Genomic DNA, 22,857 nt, shown 5'->3' on the forward strand with positions numbered 1-22,857 from the left:
GTTGTCCATTTTTGGGTTTATATCCAAAGACCCCCTCCGGGATTCTGGTTTGCCTGGGGTTGTCATTTCTTTCACCTCGTCTGCTTCTCGTCCTCGAATTATCTATTTTCGTCTACTTCTCGTCCTCGTCCTTGGGGCCCTTCGTCTGCTTCTCTTCCTCCCCTCGTCCGCGTCTCCTCTCCTCTCCTCAGACCTCTGCTTCTCGTCCTCGAATCGTCTACTTCTCGTCCTCGACCTGTCTCCTCCTGCCCTCTACTTCTCTATCGGATTTTCGGGCTTTTCCCAATTTAATTCCAATTTATTTCCAATTTATTTCCAATTTTTCTCTAGCCGCTCTGTATCGGACTTTCTCTATGGTTTTCAAAATGGCGTCTTCCCTCCTTCCGCACCGTCACTTCCGCCCCTCTGTTCCTTCTATGCTTCTTCCGCCCTTCTCGTCCGTCACTTTGATCTGCCTTCTGTTTCCGTTCCCGTCACTTCCTTCCCGCCAACTCAGCCTACTTGTTTATAAAGAAGGCTGAGGATAGACACAACAATTATGGCGTCAAGGTCGGCAATATTATCCGTTTTCCACTTTCTTTTAAGTTTTCGGGGGGGGGGTGCGAAAGGGGGCTATCACTCCATCTTCGTCTTCATTTTCATCTATTTTATCAGAGCGGCTTTTCCTCTAATTTTGCCTCTAATTTGGATGGTTTAAATCAATTTAGATTGCCAATTTAAATTGAGTTTTATGATTACATATATATATTTAAATCAATCAATCAGGTATTACTACCGAGAGACCAGAGACCAAAATACGGTCTCTTCCTCTTTAAATCCTGCGGCTTCTTTTCTTCTTATCTCCTTCCCTCTGTTCTTTCCCCCAAGCCCTTACGGCTTGGCTATTTCTTCTTTAAAAGTGTGGGATCTAGTCCCGTTACCTGTTGTTGGGGTCTTTCTTGTTTCTCCACCCAATCTGGCTTTCTTTGTTTTCCACTTCTTCTTCTACTTTGTGAATGGATCGGTGGCGGTTAAACGGACCTTGCGGTTCGATCCTCGTGGGGCGGCTCACTTTCCCCTGTGTTGCTCGGACCCACTCGACCTCTCCTCCTTGAGGGGGGAGAGATCTTTGGGGTCTCAAGCCCACACTGGGATTCGCGACACCTTTGCAACTCAATCCAGCAAAGGGGGGAGCATTCAGCTCAACCTAGCCGCCACAACACAGGTCCTCACTGGGAGCTCACTCTCAGCGAGGCAGTCCCGTCGCCATGTCCACCGCCATGTAGTTTTGAAAGAATTCCCCCAGATGACCTTAGTGAGAAGAAGAAAATATTTTTTTCTAACAGAAGAGCTGAAAAAGAGAGAGATAAGATTCAGGTGGGAGAGAAAAGAAGGAATAATGGTGACATATAATGAAGAAAGATACTGGTTAACATCGGAGCATAAGGCTAAAGTGTTCTATGATAAATTAATGAAAGAACAGGGAGAAGAAGAAGAAATGGGAGAGGAGGAGGAGGAAGAAGGAGACGAAGCGGAAGGAGATGAAGAAAGAAGACTATCTACTCCAAGAAAGGGTATCAAAGAGAAAAAGGCAAGATATAAGTCACCAAAGGATTATAGCTACTTATTGAAAGATCCCAAACCACAGAGAATGACACCAAGAATGACACCACGGAAAGAAGAAAAAGAAAAAAAAGATCAGAGTATGGAACAACAGGCAACTGGAACAGCGGAAATGGCTCTTGGCGATATAGGATTGGGACTGGATGGGAACGAATAGGATGATGGAACGACAAATAAAATGTTTCTCAAATAACATTAATGGTTTGAACTCCCCCCAGAAATGCAAGAAAGTATGGAATAGCTTGAAGAAATTGGATTATGACGTAATAGCGTTACAGGAAACGCATATCAGTGATAAATATATTGCACACCTCCCAAACAAAAAATTAGGAAAAGAATATCAGTCCTCATATGAAAAGAAGAAAAGAGGAGTAGTAACCTATGTAAAAGAAGCAATAGAATCAGAATTAGCTTTTAGAGACTTGGAAGGAAGATGCATTGCGGTAAAGATAACAATTGGAGACTCAAAAATATTGATATGTAATATTTATGCACCAAATGGTCCAAAAACAAAATTTGTTGAATTTTTGAACTCCAAACTAAAAGAAGTAGAATTTGATGATTTGATTTTGTTAGGTGATTTCAATGGAGTGACGGACCCTCAAATAGACAAAAATGCGAAGAAAAAGAAAATAAAGGAAGGTAAACTCCCCCAAAAATTCATAGAGTTGCAAAAAGAATTTGATTTAGAAGATATCTGGAGAATTAGAAATGAAGATAAAAAAGATTATACATTCTTCTCGAATAGACACCAATCCTGGTCCAGGATCGATATGGCCTGGACAACTAGAAAACTCTCCGCCAAAGTGAAGGAAATTAACATTTTACCACGAGACTTGTCAGATCACTGCCCTTTAGAAATTTGTATTAACCATAAAAACTACTCCAGGAGATGGAGATTGAATGAGAATCTAATAAAAACAGAACAGGATAAAGAATATTATAATAAAATAATTCAAGACTATTTGCAAATAAATAAAGTGGAGGAAACGGACCCACGTGTGGTGTGGGACCCCTTCAAAGCAGTTCTGAGAGGACATTTTATACTACAAGGAGCTAGGAAAACTAGAGAAAGAAATAAAAGGCTAAATGAGTTGACGGCCGAAATTGCAATTAAGGAAGCAGAATTAAAAAAGAGACCAAGAAAAAAAGTAGAGAGGCAACTTTTGGTGTTAAAACAAGAGAAAACTCATGCAGAGTTAGAATCTCAGTCAATACAACTGAAGTTTCTAAAACAACAGACGTTCGAAAATGCAAATAAACCTGGTAAATGGCTGGCGAACCAAATCCGGAAAAAAAGACAAATAAATCATATATCTAAAATAACTACATTGGACAAGGACTTGAGGACTGATAAAGAAATCATAGAGGAATTCAGGAGATTTTACATCCAATTATATACAAAGGATAAAATAAAGAAAGAGGAAGTTATGGAGTACATTGGCCAAATGAAATTAGACAAAATAACGGATGAGGATAGAGAAGAATTGAATAAAGAGATATCGGAGGAGGAAATAGAAAAAGCAATTAATAAAATGAATGGAGATAAAGCCCCAGGGCCGGATGGATTTACGGCTGGATTTTATAAATCCTTTAAACAACAGCTACTCCCAATACTTAAAACTATCGCAAATGAAGCGATGAAATATCGGAAAGTTCCAGACTCATGGAAAGAAGCGGAAATTACAGTGATTCATAAGGAAGGCTCCCCGGAAAATGATATTAAAAACTACAGGCCGATCTCTCTTTTAAATACGGATTATAAAATATTTGCAAATATCATGGCCACAAGGTTAAAAGTGTTTCTTAATAAATGGATTGGAGACGAGCAAACGGGCTTCCTCCCAAATAGACATATGAAAGAAAATATTCGCAACGTCCTCGATATTTTGGAATATTACGAGACAAATCATCAAAAAGAATTCGCCATTTTAGCAATAGATGCCGAGAAAGCTTTTGACAATTTAAATTGGGATTTCTTCAAGATATTAATACAAGAATTGGATATGGGAGAAAAATTTAACAATGCAATTAATGCTATTTATAATTATCAAAAAGCCAAAGTGAAAATAAATGGACAATTGACACAAGAATTTGAAATTGCGAAGGGCACTAGACAAGGATGCCCATTATCCCCATTGATTTTTATAATGGCTATGGAGATCCTAATGAAGAAAATTAGAGAAGACGAAAATATAAAAGGAACGAAAATCGGCAAATTCGAATATAAAATACGGGCGTTTGCAGATGATTTATTAGGAACAATTGAAGATCCAGATAAAAACCTACAATATTGGATAACGAAAATAGAGGAATTTGGAAAAGTGGCTAGATTCAAAATGAATATGAAGAAAACTATTATTCAAAAATTTGAAAAAAGAGAGACAAATAAAGATTCAACAACAATTGGGGATAGAGAGTGTAAAGAAAATCAAATACTTAGGAGTCTGGATCACCGCGAGAAATTGTCAACTTCTGAAGAATAACTACGAAATAGTTTGGAATAAAATTCAAAAGGACTTACAAAAATGGAACTACCTGAATCTATCACTCCTGGGTAGAATATCGTTAATAAAGATGAATGTTCTTCCAAGACTTATATTCCTATTCCAAAATATACCGGTAATAAGAAATCAAACCTTATTTAAAAAATGGAAGAAAGACCTACTTAAGTTTATTTGGAAAGGGAAAAGGCCAAGAATAAATTACATAAATCTAATTGATAAAAAAACGAGAGGAGGTCTGGGATTCCCAGACTTGAAAACCTATCATGAGGCTTGTGCTCTATCATGGATAAGAGATTGGATGAATCTGAACAAGGAAAAGTGCTTAAACTTAGAGGGCCATGATTTGAGGGTAGGCTGGCACGCTTACGTGTGGTATAATAGAGAATCTAAGGAAAAAAACTTTGGGAACCATTTCGTGCGAGCCTCCCTATTGAGGACATGGTTAAGATACAAAGCCCTCTTTTATAAAGTTACACCTCTTTGGGTCTCGGCGATGGAGGCCCACCAAAGAAGACTCTTAGGATGGAGGATTTGGCCAAGATACAAGGACATTTTGTTGAAAGGGGAAACGAAGATTAAATCGTTTGAACAACTCAAGAACATGTTTGGAAATATAACCTGGTTACATTACCTTCAAATTAAAGAGCATTTCAAACAAGATCAAAAAATTGGATTTGACTGGGAAGAAAACACATGGGACAAAGTTTTAAAAATTGAGAAGAAGGTAGTCACAATTCTTTATAATAAATTGATCCAATGGCAAACGGAAAAGGAGCAAGTTAAAAATTGTATGATTAAATGGGCCGAAAATTTAAGAAGGCCCATTCAATTTAGAGAATGAGAACAAATGTGGAATAAAAAGTTGAAATATACTTATGCCATGGACTTGAAGGAAAACTGGTATAAAATGTTCTATAGATGGTATTTGACTCCGAATAAACTAAGCCATATGTACCCAAATGTCTCAGATAAGTGTTGGAAATGTGGAGAACAAACGGGCACATTCTTCCACATGTGGTGGACGTGTAAAAAAACAATTAAGTTCTGGGCATCTATACATGAAGAAATACAAAAGATATTGAAGAGAAGTTTTAAAAAGAAACCTGAATATTATTTACTAGGATTTACGGACTCTGATCTTAAAGTGGAGGAAAATGAAGATAAACTACTTACATACTTTACTACTGCGGCAAGAATTATTTATGCCAAATTTTGGAAAAATGAACAGATACCTACTGCTGAAGAATGGTTGGAGAAAGTTAAAGAAATTAGAGACATGGATGAACTGACATTTTTAATGAGAAGAAATACCGGGAAACCGCTAAAGAGAACAGATTGGACTTCTTTTTATGACTATGAAAAGAAATTTAGAAAAATATTAGAGGATAAGAATATACAAGAGTAAAAGAAGTTGACGGAAAAGATCCTGATGTTGGAGTGGAAGTCATTTTAGAATAGTTTGGGTTAGTTTAGTTTTCTTTTTTGTTTTGTTTTTGTATTTTTTTTCTTTTTCTCTTTTCTTTTCCTACCTTTCTATCTCCTTTTCATTGTTCCCCCTCTTTCGTTGTTTTGTTTTATAAAATACTTAATAAAAATCATTTTTTAAAAAAATTAATAGAACGTTCCTGAAATTACCTGCTATTTACATCTAATGGACAGGAGATGGCGCTTTCTTATTAGATGTTTCAGTCTCCGATCAATATTATCGATTTATCTTAAGCGCCAGGTCGCTAGGGTCCGATGTTCATTCTAAAGAGTCTACATTCGGCCTATGTAAATATTTGTCAGAGGTTCATCATGACCTGTTGACTGCTACTCTGCAAATTCCCCTTTACTCTGTAAAAATCCCCTTTTCAATTGTCCCAGGTAAGATCCTTTTTCTATTTCTTAAATTCATTTTTAAATCATAATTATTTTTCCGCTAACGGCCACCACACCACGAACCATTAATAAGTGCAGCTAGAAAGAAAAAAAGAAATTCAGACTAAAAACATTCCCAGCAACAACTATTTCTGAGTACCATTTCAGGAGAGGTGAAAGCAAAAGAAGCTCCCCAAAGAAGACTCTCGAATCCATCTGGTAGTAATTCTCTCAATCACCAGAAATCAGAGAATTGCAGAATCAAAATGGTCTGCAAGAGTCATTCTCTCTAGTTGCACAGGGACATACAATGGAAGCCTTCCTGAAAGATGCACATCAAATCTCAGATTCAAGGCCACCAACTTGGTGGGCATGATCAGATCCAGAGTGTGCACATAGAATCATAGAGTTGGAAGAGACTTCGTGGGTCATCCAGTTCAACCCCATTCCGCCAAGAAGCAGGAAAATTGCATTCAAAGAACCAATGACCGATGGCCATCTAGTCTGTTTCCAAGCCTCCAAAGAAGGAGCTTCCAGGGCATAGAGTTCCACTGCTGAACAGCTCTCAGAGTTAGGAAGTTCTTCCTCATGTTCAGATGGAATCCCTTTCCTGTAGTTTGAAACCATTGTTCCACTGTGTCCTAGTCTCTAGGGCAGCAGAAAACAAGCCTGCTCCCTCCTCCCTATGATTTCCCCTCACATTTTGATACATGGCCGTGTCTCCTCTCTGCCTTCTCTTCTGCCCAGCTCTTGAAGCTGCTCCTCATAGGACTTGTTCTCCAGACCCTTGATCATTTTAGTCGCCCTCCTCTGGACACATTCCAGCTTGTCAACATCTCCCTTCAATTGAAGTGCCCAAAATTGAACACTGTGTGATTCCAGGTGTGATCTGACCAAGGCAGAATAGAGGGGTAGTGTGCTGATACAGCTGTACCAGAAGCTCCCACTTTATTTGCCTTGTATTAAATGTTTGCTTGCAGTCCAAGGCTTGGGATTCTGCAGCAGGGTGGCTTCCTGTTAAAGTTTTCAGTTATAGGTTAGGCCACCTGTCCATCATCATTAGGTTCCTTAGTTCCGCCCCCTTTTGGGTTTTGAGAAGGGAAGGGAGCCATTATCAGTCAGTCACACACAAGGAAGTTAGTCTATAGGACGTAGGCAGCTCATCCCATAGGAAAAGCTTCATTCCTCAAGATCACCCGGGGACCATCCAGTGATCATCTGGGGATCATTCAGGGAATTAGAAACAGAAGGAAAAGATCCCAAAGGCTCTGGCTGAGAGCTCACAGCCTCTCAGCCTCACAGCACCAGAGGGGAAAACAGCCCTGAAGTTCCCACAGGACAGCATTACAGAACCACGGAATTCCAGCTGAAATATCTTCAAGCCTTGGCTGGTAGGTTTACTCGATGTCCAGATGCATTTGGGATCGGTAGTAAGACCCAGACCAGCAAGGCCCAGATGATAGACAGCCTGGGAGAGATTATAAAGGGTTCTTCCTCATGCTGAGAAAGTACAGTTAATCCAAGTCAGTGCCAGTCTCTTAAAGACTAGAATAAGAAAGCTTTGAAGTCTTGTTTGAAGATTTGTTATTTGTTCCTTAATAAAGACTTTGTTGTACCATTAAAGACTTTAAAGACCATCACTTCAGGAAATCCCTAAGAATCTCTCTTTGAGGCACCCCGGCTCCCCACTGGGTTTAAAGTATACATCATAATTTGTTCAGACCCAGTGTGCGACAGAACAGGTAGCATGACTTCTCTGGATCTAGGCACTATACTCCTATTTATGAAGGCCAAAATCCCACTGGCTTTTTTTTTTTTTTTTTTTTGCTCATGTTCACCTTCCTCCCCACGAGGACTCCAAGATCTTTTTCACACATACTATGGTCAAGACAGGTGTCCCTCATTCTGTATCATTGAATACAGAGATATGCACAGCTCTTGCTATCGATAAAATTAGTTTCTACTGGCTTAAAAAAACACACACACACAACCTACTATGCACAAGTCTCTTGAACCTCTAAAAGATCTACATTGCCTACTTTTGTTCTGCTTCCCAAAGGAGGCAGCATGATCCATGAAAGATGAACACAAACTCAAGAGTTTTATATTTTTGAAGTAAACGAATTAAAGGTTTCTCTCTCCTAGCATTCCTAAATTTCACTCCAAGCAAAGCCCCTAACCGCTATGTGGTCTGCAATAGAATGGGCAAGGAAAATGCTAGCCTTCAAAGACTACAATTCCTAGCATCCTGATTATCCTGGTTTGGACTTATGGGAGCTGCAACCCAACAAGATATGGAAGACCAAACTGCTCCGCTCTCCTGGGAAACAGTAGTACATACTTCTTTACTAGACCTATATCTGGTCTTTCTCCAAATAGAGGCCCAAAACAGCTGCATGCCTCCAGCAGACCTTTCCTTCTGTTTTCCTTTTCCAAATACCAGGACTAAGACACTGCCAGTTTTTCACCCCTCTACAAAGGGGCATTTTGCTTGGCAATGACATATGTAGCATTCTAAAGGTTACAAACATTTTTGTACTCTCCAAGCAAATATATGATGTAATCATAGACTTTTTCCCCTTCAGCACTAAGATGGTTTCATTCGCTCTCTATGTATTCTGCTACAGAGCAGAATTGTTCTCTCTCTTCTCCATAGAGAAGCAGAGCCCTGCTCATAAAGCATGAGTGAAGGGGTGAAGGTCCGCACAGCCTGCATACAAGAACGCCCACTTGCGTTCAGGTAAAAAGTGCCTCTCAGAACAGAATGCTAAGCAGAAAGAACATTCTAATTTACAGAGTCAGTACTTGCACAAAAACTGTGTGAGCGTAATAGGGAGAAACCTAGGCTCTTTGGAAAACGGACATTTCAAGATGAAGCACAGGACGCCCTGATGGAAACTGTTCTCTCACCACTGACCACAAGCTAGACTTCTGAACATGATGCCAATCACCATGGGTCACTTTATAGTCTTCTTCCCACCCACTGGGTTTTTTTTTACAAGATGGAGAAAGGTGGAGAAGGACCTGGAATAAGCCCAGCGCATGTGGGTCAGTGGCTCCCAACATTGAGGCCAGGCGCTTCTCTGTACAAGGCAAGGGTTCAGACTTGTTAAGAACTGGAGAAACTGAAAGCCAGAACGGAAAAGGTCCTCTAATTTAATTGGGCAGTGAATGAAAGAAAAAGCAGCATCCAGGAACTCTGTGTGCTTTTTTTAATCTGAAAGAAAATGAAACTGGGGAAGTCCAAAGCCTCTGACGATTGTGATGAGTCTTCCAAACAGAACTGTGTGTATTTCAGCAAAGTCAGCCTCCTCCATAGCATCCTCCATTGCCACCCTTAACTGTGTCCCTAACACAGTCTAATTACTGCATTCCCCTTTAAAATGGGGAAGGGGGTGTGAGGAAAAGTGGCTGCAGTCAAAATGCATGGGCAAAAGATATGAATGGTACCTACAAGTATTTTGGTGGGTGGTTTGCATCAGCTCGGCATTTTAGGCTCCCAACTAGGAAACCAAGACAACTAGAAAACTGCAGGTCTTGTTCCAAAGGAAGAACAAGGGCAGATATTATTATTATTATTATTATTAACACAAAAGCACAGTATGTCACAGCAAACAAGATCTATATGCTGGGTTTCGTATCACAAAATCACAAGACGCACACTTCCCAAGCGTCTAGGACTGTGTGATGTATTTTCAAATGATGCGCGTAGATCCAAGTAAGGTGACCTTTTGCAGTTGACAGATCGTGATTTTGTTGATGTTTATTGTTCCCAAATGCCAACAGATCTTTTGGCACAGCACCCAGTGTGCCAATGACCACTGGGACCATCCATACTGGTTTAGAGCCTTTGCAATTCGATTTTTAGGTCTTGATAGCGGCTGAGCTTTTCCAGTTGTTTTTCCTCAATGTAAATGTCACCTGGAATGACAACATCAATAATCCAGACTTTTTTCTTTTCCACAACCGTGATGTCTGGTGTATTGTGTTCCAAAATTTTGTCAGTCTGGATTTGAAAGTCCCACAGTATTTTTGCATGTTCATTTTCCATGACCTTTGCGGGTTTATGATCCCACCAATTCTTTGCTGCTGGCAGGTGGTTCTTGTGACATAAGTTCCAGTTATTCATCTGGGCCACAGAAATGTGTCTTTGTTTGTAGTCCATCTGTGCGATTTTCTTACAAGAGCTGAGGTGATGGTCCATTGTCTCATCAGCTTCCTTGCACAGTCTGCATTTTGGGTCATCCGCTGATTTTTCTATCCTGGCCTTAATTGCATTGCTTCTAATGGCTTGTTCCTTGGCTGCAAGAATCAGGCCTTCTGTCTCCTTCAGGGTTCCATTCATGAGCCATAATCCAGGTCTTCTCCTTGTCATAATCCAGGTCTTCTCCTTGTCAACTTTTCCTTCAATCTTCTCAAGGAATTGCCCATGTAAGGCTTTGTTGTGCCAGCTGTCAGCTCTGGTTTGAAGTGCAGTTTTCTTGTACTGACTCTTTATCTGCTGTGGTTTGAGAAGTTTCCAATTATTGACTTCAATTAAAGCAGGTTCTTGGCTTTCCTTGACATATTATGCCAGGGCATGTTTTTCTTCTTCAACTGCTTGTTTGACTTGTAAAACTCCTCTGGCCCCAGACTTTCTAGGCAGATAGAGCCAGTCAACATCACTGCGAGGGTGTAATGAATTATGAATGGTCATGTGTTTTCTTGATTATTATTATTATTATTATTATTATTATTCCTAGCTTGATCTCTTCCGAAGGAGACTCAAAGCTTTGTACTACAATCTGTATAAATAAAAATGTAATGTTCGTTTGTGATACTAACAGAACTCAAAAACCACTGGGGGAATTGACACCAAATTTGGACAGAACACAGCATTCAGAGCAATCTATGAACTGCACTCAAAAAAATTCCTCCCAAAAAACAGTAAGACCTTAAATTTTAAAAGAGAACACAATGGGTGGGGGAAACCCATTCTCTTTCCCCCACCCCTGCTGCACAAGCACAGCCAGGGCAAGAGGCACCAACAGCATGCCCAACTAGCAAACAGGCGAGAAGGCGTCCCTCAGCCATCACAGAGAAAAGGGGCGGCGCTGGGTGAGTGAGGCCTGCCTCCAAAGCACCTCCCTCCTGCCTGCTCCTCGCCTGGCTCCGAGGATCCTTTCTTCCAGCGCCCAGGCAAGAGATAAAGAAGGGAAGCAAGGGAAGTGGCAGAGAAGAAAGGAGAGAGAGAAATAGGAAGGGAAAGAAAGCAAGAAAGATAGAAGAGCAAAGGAAGGAAAGGGAGAGAAGGAAGAAAGGAGAGAAAGAAGGAAAATAAAAGAAAAGGGGGAAGGGAGGGAGAGAGGGAGGGAGGAAAGAGAGAAGAAAAGGAAAAAAGGAAGGACCAAGGAAAGAGGGAGAGAAGGAAGGAAGGCGAGAAAGAGGGATGGAAGGTTGGCCACAGAACCTACTAACCCAAAGAGTGACCATCACTCAAAAAGTTGAGTTTGTTATTTGGGAGTTTGTTATCCTGGGATTTATAGTTCACCTACAATCAAAGAGCATTCTGAACTCCAACAACAATGGAATTGAACCAATCTTGGCACACAGGACTCCCATGACAAACAGAAAACGTTAGAAGCGTTTGGTGAGCATTGACCTTGAGTTTGGGAGTTGTAGTTCACCTACACCCAGAGAGCACTGTGGACTCAAACAATGATGGATCTGGACCAAACTTGGCACGAATGTATGGAGTTTGGGGGACATTGACATTTGGGAGTTATAGTTACTGGGATTTATAGTTCACCTATAATCAAAGATCATTCTGAACCCCACCAACGACAGAATTGGGGCAAACATCCCACGCAGAACCCCCATACTGAAGGCCATCCAATCCAACTCCCTCCACCAGGGCAAGAAAACGTAATCAAAGCCCTCCTGACAAAGAGCCATCCAGCCATAGATAGATAGAAATGATTCACACACAGAGAGATATAGTATAGATTTGAAAGAGACCCCTAAAGAAGGACAATTTCCATGTTGCATGTTCCAGAGTAGGCAAACCAGACAATCTCCACATCAACACTGACAAAGAAACAGCAAGAAATATTGTTGACCCACAAGCATAAAGACATTACATATATTAGAAACCAGCACTTTCTCATTACTTGATTTTCCAGGTCACCAGACTGGGCCACAGCAACGCGTGACAGAGGACAGCTAGTATTTATATAAAAGGGGACTTGTGAGATTGGTTCTAGCATCCCACACAAACTCCATCACTGACAAGGTGAGCAGAGGCACCTATTTATGGAGATTGATTGCAGAGCTCTGCTTTTAAAAAAAATCACCCTAATTGGGATCCAATAACAATAAAAAATCAGAGTAATACTGCTTATTGGTAACCTCAATTTGGTGGAATTGTGGAGCAAATAAGTGATGGTACACCCCTATGTATAGGTATGCCCAAAGATAACTCCTTTCTGGGAGAAAATAAAGAAAACTGTGGAGAAAATATTTAAAATGCTACAACAGGTAGATTTAGATATTCTATTAATTGGAGGGTTTTTTTGTATCAGGAGTGACTTGAGAAACTGCAAGTCACTTCTGATGTGAGGGAATTGGCCATCTACAAGGACGCTGTCCAGGGGACGCCCAGATATTTGATGTTTTACCATCCTGTAGGAGGGTTCTCTCATACCCCCACATGGGAAGCAAGCTCTGAAACAGGAGCTCACTGCCAATCTATCAGTCAACAGTCCTGCCAGCACAAGGGTTTAACCCATTGTGCAAAAATAAAAATATAATGCAATACCAGAATCAATACAAAAGAATAAGAATTGTTCAAAAGTATGATCTGGGTGGGACAAGATATAATTGTATGTGGGAGGAAAGATGAAAAAAATGGACAATGGAAAATTGGAATCGTTATCTATGTGACCAGGTCCAATTTCAAATTATAACAAGTGTAATAAGACTGATATGCAAGAAGATAAAATAGAGGAAATAAGGAACATCTATTTGATGGCTTATATGGAATGGATTAAAAAGGGGGAAGCCAACACCAGAATCTTACAGACTGCCAATTCTCTCACACCAGAAGCAACTTGCAGCTTTCAAGTCATTTCTGACCCGGAAAACAAAGAGTAAAGATAATAGTACAGAATAAATATGTGGTCAGAGGGAGGGATGAGTAACATGTGCAGCTTTTATATTTTAAATAATTAGTTTAATGTTTTTTAAATGATATATAGAAGTAACTTATGTTAACTGCCTTTTGAATGAAAGCAGAATGTGTCACACAACACACGTATTAAGGCTGCAATCCATTGATATTATGGAGAACTGTACAAAATAAAAAAAATGGAAAATACTGTTTATTGGTACTAATGCTGGCAGAAAACCGAGCCTCCCAGCTGCATCCTTCAAATTTTTAAAAAAGGACAGAAGGTAGCAGCGCAAGGAAAGCCCAGGCATTAGAGGCCGGGTTCCCATATTAAAAGGTTCCCAATGACATCTGCTGTTACTGGGAAATTGAAGCAGAGAAATGAGAGCAGAGAAGACAGAAGGTCCTAGCTTGTCAGCCAGCTAACTAACAGCAGAACACTGCAGCTTCTGGTGTTGATATTCGGCCCAGCAATTCACAAAGGAGCAAGTTTGATAGCCCCAAGTCAATCACAACTGGAGAAGTTGCACCAAAGAATCCCTAAGTCTGCAAAAGAGGCTCCTGTCTTCTAAATCCATGGGGCTGGCCTAAGAAATTTCAGTCTGAACTCCCATCATGTGATTTTAATGTTTACACTAAGATTTAATTCTACGTGTTAATGTCCAAATGTTTGTTTATGCCTCATGTTTTAATATGGTTAACCGTTTTTAATTCATAGTGATATGTTACTGTTTAGATATTATGCTTTGGTTTTCACATATATGTTTGCCACTGAATTTGTTATTATTATGTTGGAAATGTTTTGAGTCTCTTCAGGAATAAGAAAAGCAGTATAGAACTGAAATAATAATAATAATAATAATAATAATAATAATAATAACAATAATAATAACAATAATAATAACAATAATGCCATCTGCCTGCAACAAAGAACTGGTGGGGATCACAAGCCTGAAAAGGTTACGGAAAATGAAAATGTCAAACTACTCTGGGACTTCCAAATTCAGACTGACAGCGTTTTGGAGCACAATACTCCTGACCTCACGGTCGTGGGAAAAAATCAAGTGTGGATTGTCGATGTTGCAATCCCAGGCAATAACAGGATTGAAGAGAAACAACTGGAAAAGCTAACACAATATGAGGGTTTAAAGATCGAACTGCAAAGACTCTGGCACAAGTCATTCAAGGTGGTCCCAGTAGTGATCGGCACACTGGGTGCAGTGCCTAAAGACCTTGACCTACACTTAGAAACAATCAGTGCTGACAAAATCATCATCTGTCAGCTGCAAAAGACCACCCTATTTGGATATGCATGCATTATTCACCGATATATCACACAGTCCTAGATACTTGGGAAGTGTCTGACATGTGATCAAATACTAAGGCCAGTAGAGGGATCTTGTTGCTGTGAATTAAACTTGTTGTGTTTCTAATAATAATAATAATAAACAAACCGCTTCCAGTGTGGTAAGGGCCACATTCCCCGGCTTCTGCCCAGAGGACTGGTTATACTGGCCTCACAACAAACAAGACATTCCAAACAATCAATACTAAAAACAAAAATATTTAGCAGGTCAGGATGAGTACAACCCAAAGTGTGTATGATTTCTAAAAACCTGCAGTCAGACTACTATGCATCATGCCCATCAAATGCATGCCTTCATTTCTCTGGTTGTATTTTCTTTGTTTGTTATTGGTAATTCCCTGGAAGAATTAGGATCGACCTTTTTCAGTAGCTAAAGGACTTTTACAGCCTTTCCCCAACCAAAATGAAAGAAACTTTATGGAAGAAGGACCCCAGAGGGCACACCATTCTGTGAAAACTTCTAGAGAGCAAAATCACACCACACAAAAGTTAAGATCAAGGAGAAAAATTCATCTCTCTTCTTACTCTTCTGTTTGAAGACCCATATGTGCACTGGGATAGAAAATATTTTTTGTTCCCAGATTGTCAACATCTAGCGCACCATTGATTACAGGTACCTGTGCGGTTTCCAGCTCCAGGGAAGGGCAAGCATGAATCAAAAGTGGATTTGGACTCAGAGAGGGGTCTTTCTCCTTCCTGACCTATTTTTGTAAAACTGTCATGAGGAATAACACCTTTCTTTTATAAATAGGCAAGTTGAGGCCAAAAGATACTGATTGTTCATAAAGTACGGTATATTCCGGCGTATAAGACGACCCCCAACTTTTCCAGTTAAAATATAGAGTTTGGGATATACTCGCCGTATAAGACACCCCTCTTCCAATGCACACCAAATAAATTTTAAAAAAAAATCAGATTTGAATTCAATATGGTAATTTTAATTCAAATGCTTCTGACATGCAGGTTCCTATGAGAGGGACATTGTACCTTACATTGGACATTATAGTTGCTCTTCCTCCCTTGAATTTCATTTACACTCTAGGTCCTTTACATCATGCTGGCAAGTATGAAAGCAGGCTTTAAATGGTTCAGATTACATGTATGTTGGCATAGAAGCTTGCATGCAAATAGAAGTCAGGCTCTGTACGATGAGTACTGAGGTGAAGGCAAAGCATTTGTAGAATTTTTATCTATAAGCAGTCTTTATAAATCAGGACCTCCTATCAGAAGAGAGGGGCAGATTGGACCCTCATCCTTCAGAAATGTAGCATTTGGCATGGAACATGTTTACTGGGTCACATCCTGACATGTCTTCATCCTCAAATCACCGTGACAGCTTGAATTGTTTTAGAGTTTTTCAAGAACACAGCCAGGTGATGTTTGTTAGAAGGGGAAAAGAGATCAGAAAAGAAGGGGGACCCTGGGTCAATAAGAGCTTTCCAGTTTGACTTCTGTCAAAAATGAAATGCAAAGATATAGGATGGGGGACGCATGGCTCGAGAGCGGTATGTGTGAAAAAGATCTTGGGGTCCTTGTGGACAACAAGTTAAACATGAGCCAACAATGTCATGCGGTGGCAAAAAAAGCCAATGGGATTTTGGCCTGCATCAAGAGGAGTCTAGTGTCTAGATCCAGGGAAGTCATGCTCCCCATGTTCTATTCTGCCTTGATTAGACCAAACCTGGAATTACATTGTGTCCAATTCTGGGCACCACAACTGAAGGGAGATGTTGACAAGCTGGAATGTGTCCAGAGGAAGAGGGTGACTAAAATGATCAAGGTTCTGGAGAACAAGCCCTATGAGGAGTGGCTTAAAGAGCTGGGTATGTTTAGACTGAAGAAGAGAAGGCTGAGAGGAGACATGATGAGAGCCATGTATAAATATGTGAGAGGAAGTCATAGGGAGGAGAAAGCAGATCAAGGGCCTGGAGAACAAGCCCTATGAGGAGTGGCTTAAAGAGCTGGGTATGTTTAGTCTGAAGAAGAGAAGGCTGAGAGGAGACATGATGAGAGCCATGTATAAATATGTGAGAAGAAGTCATAGGGAAGGGGGAGGGGGCTAGGAGGAGGAGCGGCAGGCAGAGTGGTAGCCTACTGGGCTGTCTTCACCCTCGCTGGCATGGAGTTGGCTCCGCCTCCACCCTCCATCTCAGAACAGCTGCTGCAGGAGGGAGCCAAAGCCAGAGGAGTGGGGGCGGGGCCTCTGGCTGCTCCCCCCCCCCCCGCAGAGGGCCCCACCCCCCGGTTCCCCCTCCCCCCCCCGCTCCGGCTTCAGCTCCTGCTGCTTTACCAGGCCGGCGGGGGTGTTTGCATGCTGTGCTGTCCCCTCCGCCACTGGTCTCCGCCTCTGGCCTCAAAGCCAGAGCAACTGCCGAGGGAACCAAAACCGGAGCGGGGAGGCAGTGGGAGAAGAGGATCCCTCGGCAGTTGCTCTGGCTTTGAGGCCAGAGGCGGAGCTAGCAGCAGACCAGTGGCAGAGGGGACAGCACAGCATGCAAACACCCACGCCAGCCTGGTAAAGCAGCAGGAGCTGAAGCCGGGGCAGGAAGGGCAGGGTCCTCTGTGGGGGCGGGGCCTCAGCAGCCAGAGGCGAGCTCTCCCGGCCCCGCCCCTCTGGCTTTGGCTCCTGCGGCAGGTGGGATGGAGGGCGGGGGCGGAGCCAACTCCATGCCGGAGAGGGTGAAGACAGCCCAGTAGGCTACCACGCTGCCAGCTTGGCAGCGAAGCCTGCCGCTCCTCCTCCTCGCCCCCTCCCTCCCCCTCCCTCCTCAGCAGGCTCCACCACGCGGGGATGCCCAGGGCGAGGGAGACGAGGGAAAAATGATCCCAAAAAAATTATACCGGGGTACAAGACGACTCCCCATTTTTGAGATGATTTTCCTGGCTTAGAAAGTCGTCCTGTACCCCGGAATATACGGTAGTCCAGCAATTCCTCATCTAAGCAGCCATTTCAATGTTAAGGGAAACTCTGCAGGCCACCTTGAACTTGAAACTGTGAAGAAGGTCCAGCATGCAGGCCTTCCTTGGCTACTCCCCACTACATCTTCTTTGAGCCCATAAATCTTGCATTCACTTACACATGCAATTTTTTCAAAACAAGGCAAATAAAAAACCCATTCCCAAAGTGTACTTTGCAAAGCTGTACACTCTACTCTCTTCTGCGATACACAATCAACACCTTCCATAGAATAGCCAGGAGGACCTTGCACCCACCCACCCCACATCTCATCACATATGCAGTTAAGTTGTTGCGGAATAAAGGCTCTGCAGACCAAGGTTTATTCATTGGCAGTGGTCCTAAGGTAATACAAACTTGCTTTGGACTACCTACTGTCTGCAGAGGGAGGATTGTGTGTTTGGCTGAATTCAACTTGTTGCCAGTACATCAACAAGTCAGGAGAAGTCGAATCCGATGTGAATAAGACACAGGATATAGTTTTGACCATCACAACTGCGTACGCCCCAAGGGGAGAGAAATGGTTCAATTGGTTGACTTCCCGGATGCCAAATCTACAGTGGTTAAAAGATCTTGTTGTCATAGGGTTTATTATTCTGATACTTGTAACGTTTAGCCATGCTCCTACTACCTTGCTTAATATCTTGCATAAGAAACATGATTGAAGAAGTTGTTACTGCTGCCAATGTTCAACATGGTAAACAGTTGCAACGTATTATGTACATGGAGTTAGAGGAGATGAAGTGATCTCCCGAAGGAGTCAAGTTGATATAATCACACTTGAGATGTGACTCCGAAGAAGTGTCTTCTTCATCACAAAAAAAGGGGGGGAATGTAGGAGCAGTTAGGAGAAAATATAATAACAATAATGGAAATCATAATAATTTAGAATAAAATAGAAGGTTTAAGTTCTTACCTATCCTTTGAAAGGGAAAAAGGCATTTCTCTAATGGGAGAACTTTCAAGCCTGTGAAAAACTACAGATGGTATTGATTTTCACTGGACCTTGGTCAATCAAAGTGTTTGCTCTAGCTAACGTTTACTTAGATACGAGGATCAACAAGGGAAATTTGGCAGACCAAAGAGATCAATATTATCAATCCAAGACTTAGAACATCTAAGGTCATATGGTGAGAGAGCGCCATCTTCTGACCACTTAATGTAAATAGCAGGCAATTTCAGAAAAGCATTATCCTAGTGATTCCCTTCATGATTTTCATATTAAGAAATAAGTTATAATGAAGTGAAAAGGCTGAATTAACTAAAGGGTATTGTCTTGATCAGATATTATATTATAAGCATATAAAAGTTATAATTCAATTAGATATTTAAGGAATAGAACTTATAAGAGTCATCTAAGGGTAACAGGTGAAGGTTGGAATACATTATATAATCAAGCAGATGTTTGGTTTCACAAAGTGTCTGCCAAGACCTGATAAAGATGTTTTTGTCAACTATACATGGAAACACCTGTTAATGATTGTACTGTGTAAATGTCAGACACTTTCTGCGCATGTGTGGAAAAGTTGATTTTATGCTATAAATACTGAAGCAATTTAGACCTCAAGAGTGACAGCCCTTTTTTCGCTGTCCAGGCCTTTATTTCTATCTGCAGAGATAGAAATAAAGGCCTGGAAATCGGACATGCTGTCTCTCCATCCTCTTCCTTCTCCTAAAGCACTCGAATGAATTTCCGGGTAACATATTCCGCAACAAAATGAAACCACAGATATGAGTTCTGCAGCTAAAGGGGATCCTTCTAACATATTGGTATTGCTGAGAACTATATTCCTCAATTTGCGAGCCTCCAGCTGTTTGGGCCTCAAACTCCCCAAAGCTCCCATTGCCAGCTTGTTCAATTGCCAGGAAGTCTGGAAGTTGGAGGCCCAAACAGCTGGAAGGTGCTTATTCTAACACATCTGCATGATCACAAGGGAGGAAGCAGCTTTACCCAATAAGCCATGGAAAACCCGTGGACCAATCTTTGTAGGCATGGGCTGCCACTCCTCCTCCTCATACCTACTTTTTAACATTGGCTTCACCACTGGGGATCCGGCGCAGTTTCTTCTTCTTCAGGATCTTGACCGCTCTCCTACAGAGGGTTTCGGAGTCCAGCATCTCCTTGACTTTGCCATAAGACCCTTCCCCCAGCAAATCCCCCATTAGATATTTGCCAATGAGCTTGGCTCTCTTCCGCCGGGGCTGATAGATCGCTTCTGTGGAATCAATTCGATGGATAAACATGTCCATGCCTACCAACATCAATTCGCTTTCGACAAACATGCCTAGCTGCTGGGGCTCCAGATCCATCTTGGACTTCTTTTTGAAGGAAAACTCTAAACTAGTAAAACAGATGTGTGTCAAAAAACTATAAATCCAGTTTCCTGGTGTATCCAAGTCCCTCCCTTTTATATCCAACTTTTGAGTGGAGGGGTGGGTATGATAGGACACGAAGGAGACAGATTCAGCAGAGGTAAGTCAGTAAGAAGTTGTCCAGAAGATTGTACAAATGGCTTAATTTAAAAATGAAAAATACAACTCACAAGAGGTTCTGAGAATTCTTCTGACAGCCCAACAAGGTCCTGCAGAGATCCAGCAACTTATTCCAATACCACAGTGCCTCTTTTAAAGTACATGTGCATGTAAGATGGATAAAGGGGGGGAAATTAAGTTTTTTTCCCTCCTGTTCCGTTGAGTTAGCTTTAACTTTCAGATGTTGCTTTGTGCTGCAAATCTTCAGGCAAGCCTGTTTTCCCACCTTTTGAAGTCCTCCTTTGCTTGACACCTATGCCATCCTTCAAATGCTGGCCATATTTAAAATCAAAGCAGCAAATTAGCTCCTGTATGGGGATTCCATCGCCAGGAGGGAATAGTGGCTTCCTCTGTCAATGTGAAGGACCGCAACCAACTACTTCCGCTGATTTCGCCACACAGGTATAATGGCCTCCTGGGAAGGGCCCTCTCTCTCAGCCGTTGGGTAACTGGAACCAAGTCTCTCTAAAGGAATTGTCAATGCCGATGTCAACAGGGTCAGCAACAAAAGTTTGAGGCCTTCCGTGCCTAGTAGTAAGTACTTCCAGGGGCATCCTTCAACAGCCTGGGGTCAGCCTGACACATGATGTGTCACCCCAGTGCTCCAGATGGCAAAGCTTTTAGGCAGGCAGGAAGGCAGGCAAGAAGTACTCACATCTCCCAGCATTAAGCTCCCACCACAAATGGAGAGAAGGCCAGAGCAAACTCAAGCTTAAGTGACTCAACCGATTCTCTCAGATTAAGACACTATACTGCTCCAGGGAAATGGCCTCTGAACAATCTTCATCAACCCCAACATTTTGCAGAAGGGGCTGATTTGCAGTAAGGCCCACTTCCCCTTTCCCTCCAATCTAAGCAAGAAAAGGTAAAGTAACACTAAAAATGGGAGACAAGAACAACAGGGAGAACACTGGACTCCCTACCTGGACAGGTAAACTCAACAGTCAGGGATCAAGAGGTAGGAAGAGCACAAACACTGATCCTGTCTTCCCATCTTTTCTTGCCTACCTTCAATTGCAAAAGGAGTTGTTACACTTTGGGATTTCTTTGCATGCCAAAAGCTCTGGCACCTGGAGAAGCTAAACAAAACAATAAATAAATATATCAAAGAGTGGACCTTCCTTGAGATAGAATGGCAACAGGAAGGGATTTCCACCCGACATGCCTCAACTCAACAACAGCCTCAACTCAGTAATATCCGAGGGTACCGCTCAGGGAAGGAGTTTCTCTCAAACAACAGTCTGCTATGAGAGGAAAACATGTAGCTGACTAAATCCCAAAAGAGGCTGTGCCACTCAGCAGAAATTAGGGGAAGAACATAACTGAACAGAGGACAAACAACAGAGACACAGAAACACCAACAACTGAGGAAGGACCAACAACGATCTGGGAACAATGAATGAGGCCACTCCAAACACCATGGTGATTTCCAAGAGCAACTGGGAGTATTAAGGGGGCGCACAAGAGGAAAGGAAACCTGATCCTGAAAGGGGAAGCAGAGGGCAGCAAAGGTGATGAAGGCCACAATCCTTTCTCTACTGAATCTGGGAGAAAAGCAACCCAAGGGAGCAAAATGAACAGAACAGGCCTTTGCTGTGCTATAGGAAACCAGAGTTGGATTTGCATCCAACACAACTGAAGTAATTTTCCCTCAGGAAGGTGGGCCACTAGTTAGGGCAACACAAACACACCCACAGCCTCTATCTAGTTTTGTGAAGGGATAGATAGATACTATAAATAAGAAGGCTCTGGATGTGTGTATGTGTATGTATATATGTGTATACACACACACACATATATATACACACACATATATATTGACCCACACACATACACGCACGCACTGTATCTAAAAAGCTTCAGGATCTATTCCTCTTCTGCCCCAAAGTGGTGTCCAGTGAAAGGCCTCCTCTTATACCTTTGAAAAATAAGAACAAGACGACCCAAACTGCTCACTGAAACCCTCTCAGGTGCCTCTAAGCAAGTGCCAATCTGCAGACCTGCAGGAAGCGGGGCCGGATGAAAACAACCACTCCTCGCCAAGGAAAGGAAGCCCTTGGAGGCCACTACGCACACAGGATGCCACGAAGTCCAAGAGCGGCCAAGGGGAGCCTCGCTCGAGGCTGAGGGGCCGGAGTGGCCTACTTTCTCCTCACCGCTCTCCTCAAAATCCACGCAAAGGAGAATGGCAAGCAGGCCCTCAAGCGCTCTCCTTCCAATTAGGTAGATAAATACAACCCGCCCTCTTTAGACCCCCGCCCCCCAAAAGGGCGTCCCTTTATTTCCCCCAAAAAACACCTCGCCCTTGCCTTCCTGCCGCCGCAACTAGCACGCCGCCGCCATTTTGTTTACTTCCTCGCCTCCCCTTTCGGCGCCTGCGCACTCGCTCGACCTGGGAAGGTGGGGCCCGGACAAAGCAGGCGGGCGACACCATTGGCTCAGCCGCGGAGCCCCGCCCCCTTTCCTGCTTCTCCCCTTCCCACCCCCTCTGACTCGTCGGCCCCACCTTTTCTTCCCCTCCACGACTTTGGATTGGCTCTGCTTAGGGAAAAGGAAAGGTCGGGATTGGAAGCGGGGGACAGAGGGGAGAGGAAGGCGCGAGGTGGAGAACTTGGCGACGCGTAGGAAAAGAGAGGCTTTCTGGCCTAGTCGTCGCGGAAGCCTCCTTTGTCAAGCCTCCAAGGACTGTTTGTTGAAGGCGTGCATGATCTGCTTAAGCTGTACCCTTTCCCTCTATACCAGGCCTGGGCTAACATGGGCTTTTGTTCCTTCTTGATATTTTGGACTCCAGCTCCCACAATTCCTAACAACCTAACGGTTGTGCTCCCACAGAGGTTGAGGAAGCAAGCTTCAGATAACAACATAAAACACAGACCAAGAGGAGGTC

General features: G+C 42.4%; 1 protein-coding gene across 1 annotated transcript in view; it reads right to left on the reverse strand.

The window, feature by feature from the left end:
- The window catches only part of LOC137095199 (serine/threonine-protein kinase STK11-like), a 298,229-nt gene extending 275,876 nt beyond the window's left edge, over positions 1–22,353 (reverse strand). The window contains exon 1 of the mRNA XM_067461585.1: positions 19,462–22,353. Coding sequence (XP_067317686.1) covers positions 19,462–19,748 — 287 coding nt within the window. The 5' untranslated portion in view covers positions 19,749–22,353. The remainder of the gene's footprint in view (positions 1–19,461) is intronic.
- Between the last annotated feature and the right edge of the window lie 504 nt (positions 22,354–22,857).

This window comes from Anolis sagrei, chromosome Y (assembly GCF_037176765.1).
Source record: "Anolis sagrei isolate rAnoSag1 chromosome Y, rAnoSag1.mat, whole genome shotgun sequence".
Taxonomy (NCBI): domain Eukaryota; kingdom Metazoa; phylum Chordata; class Lepidosauria; order Squamata; family Dactyloidae; genus Anolis; species Anolis sagrei.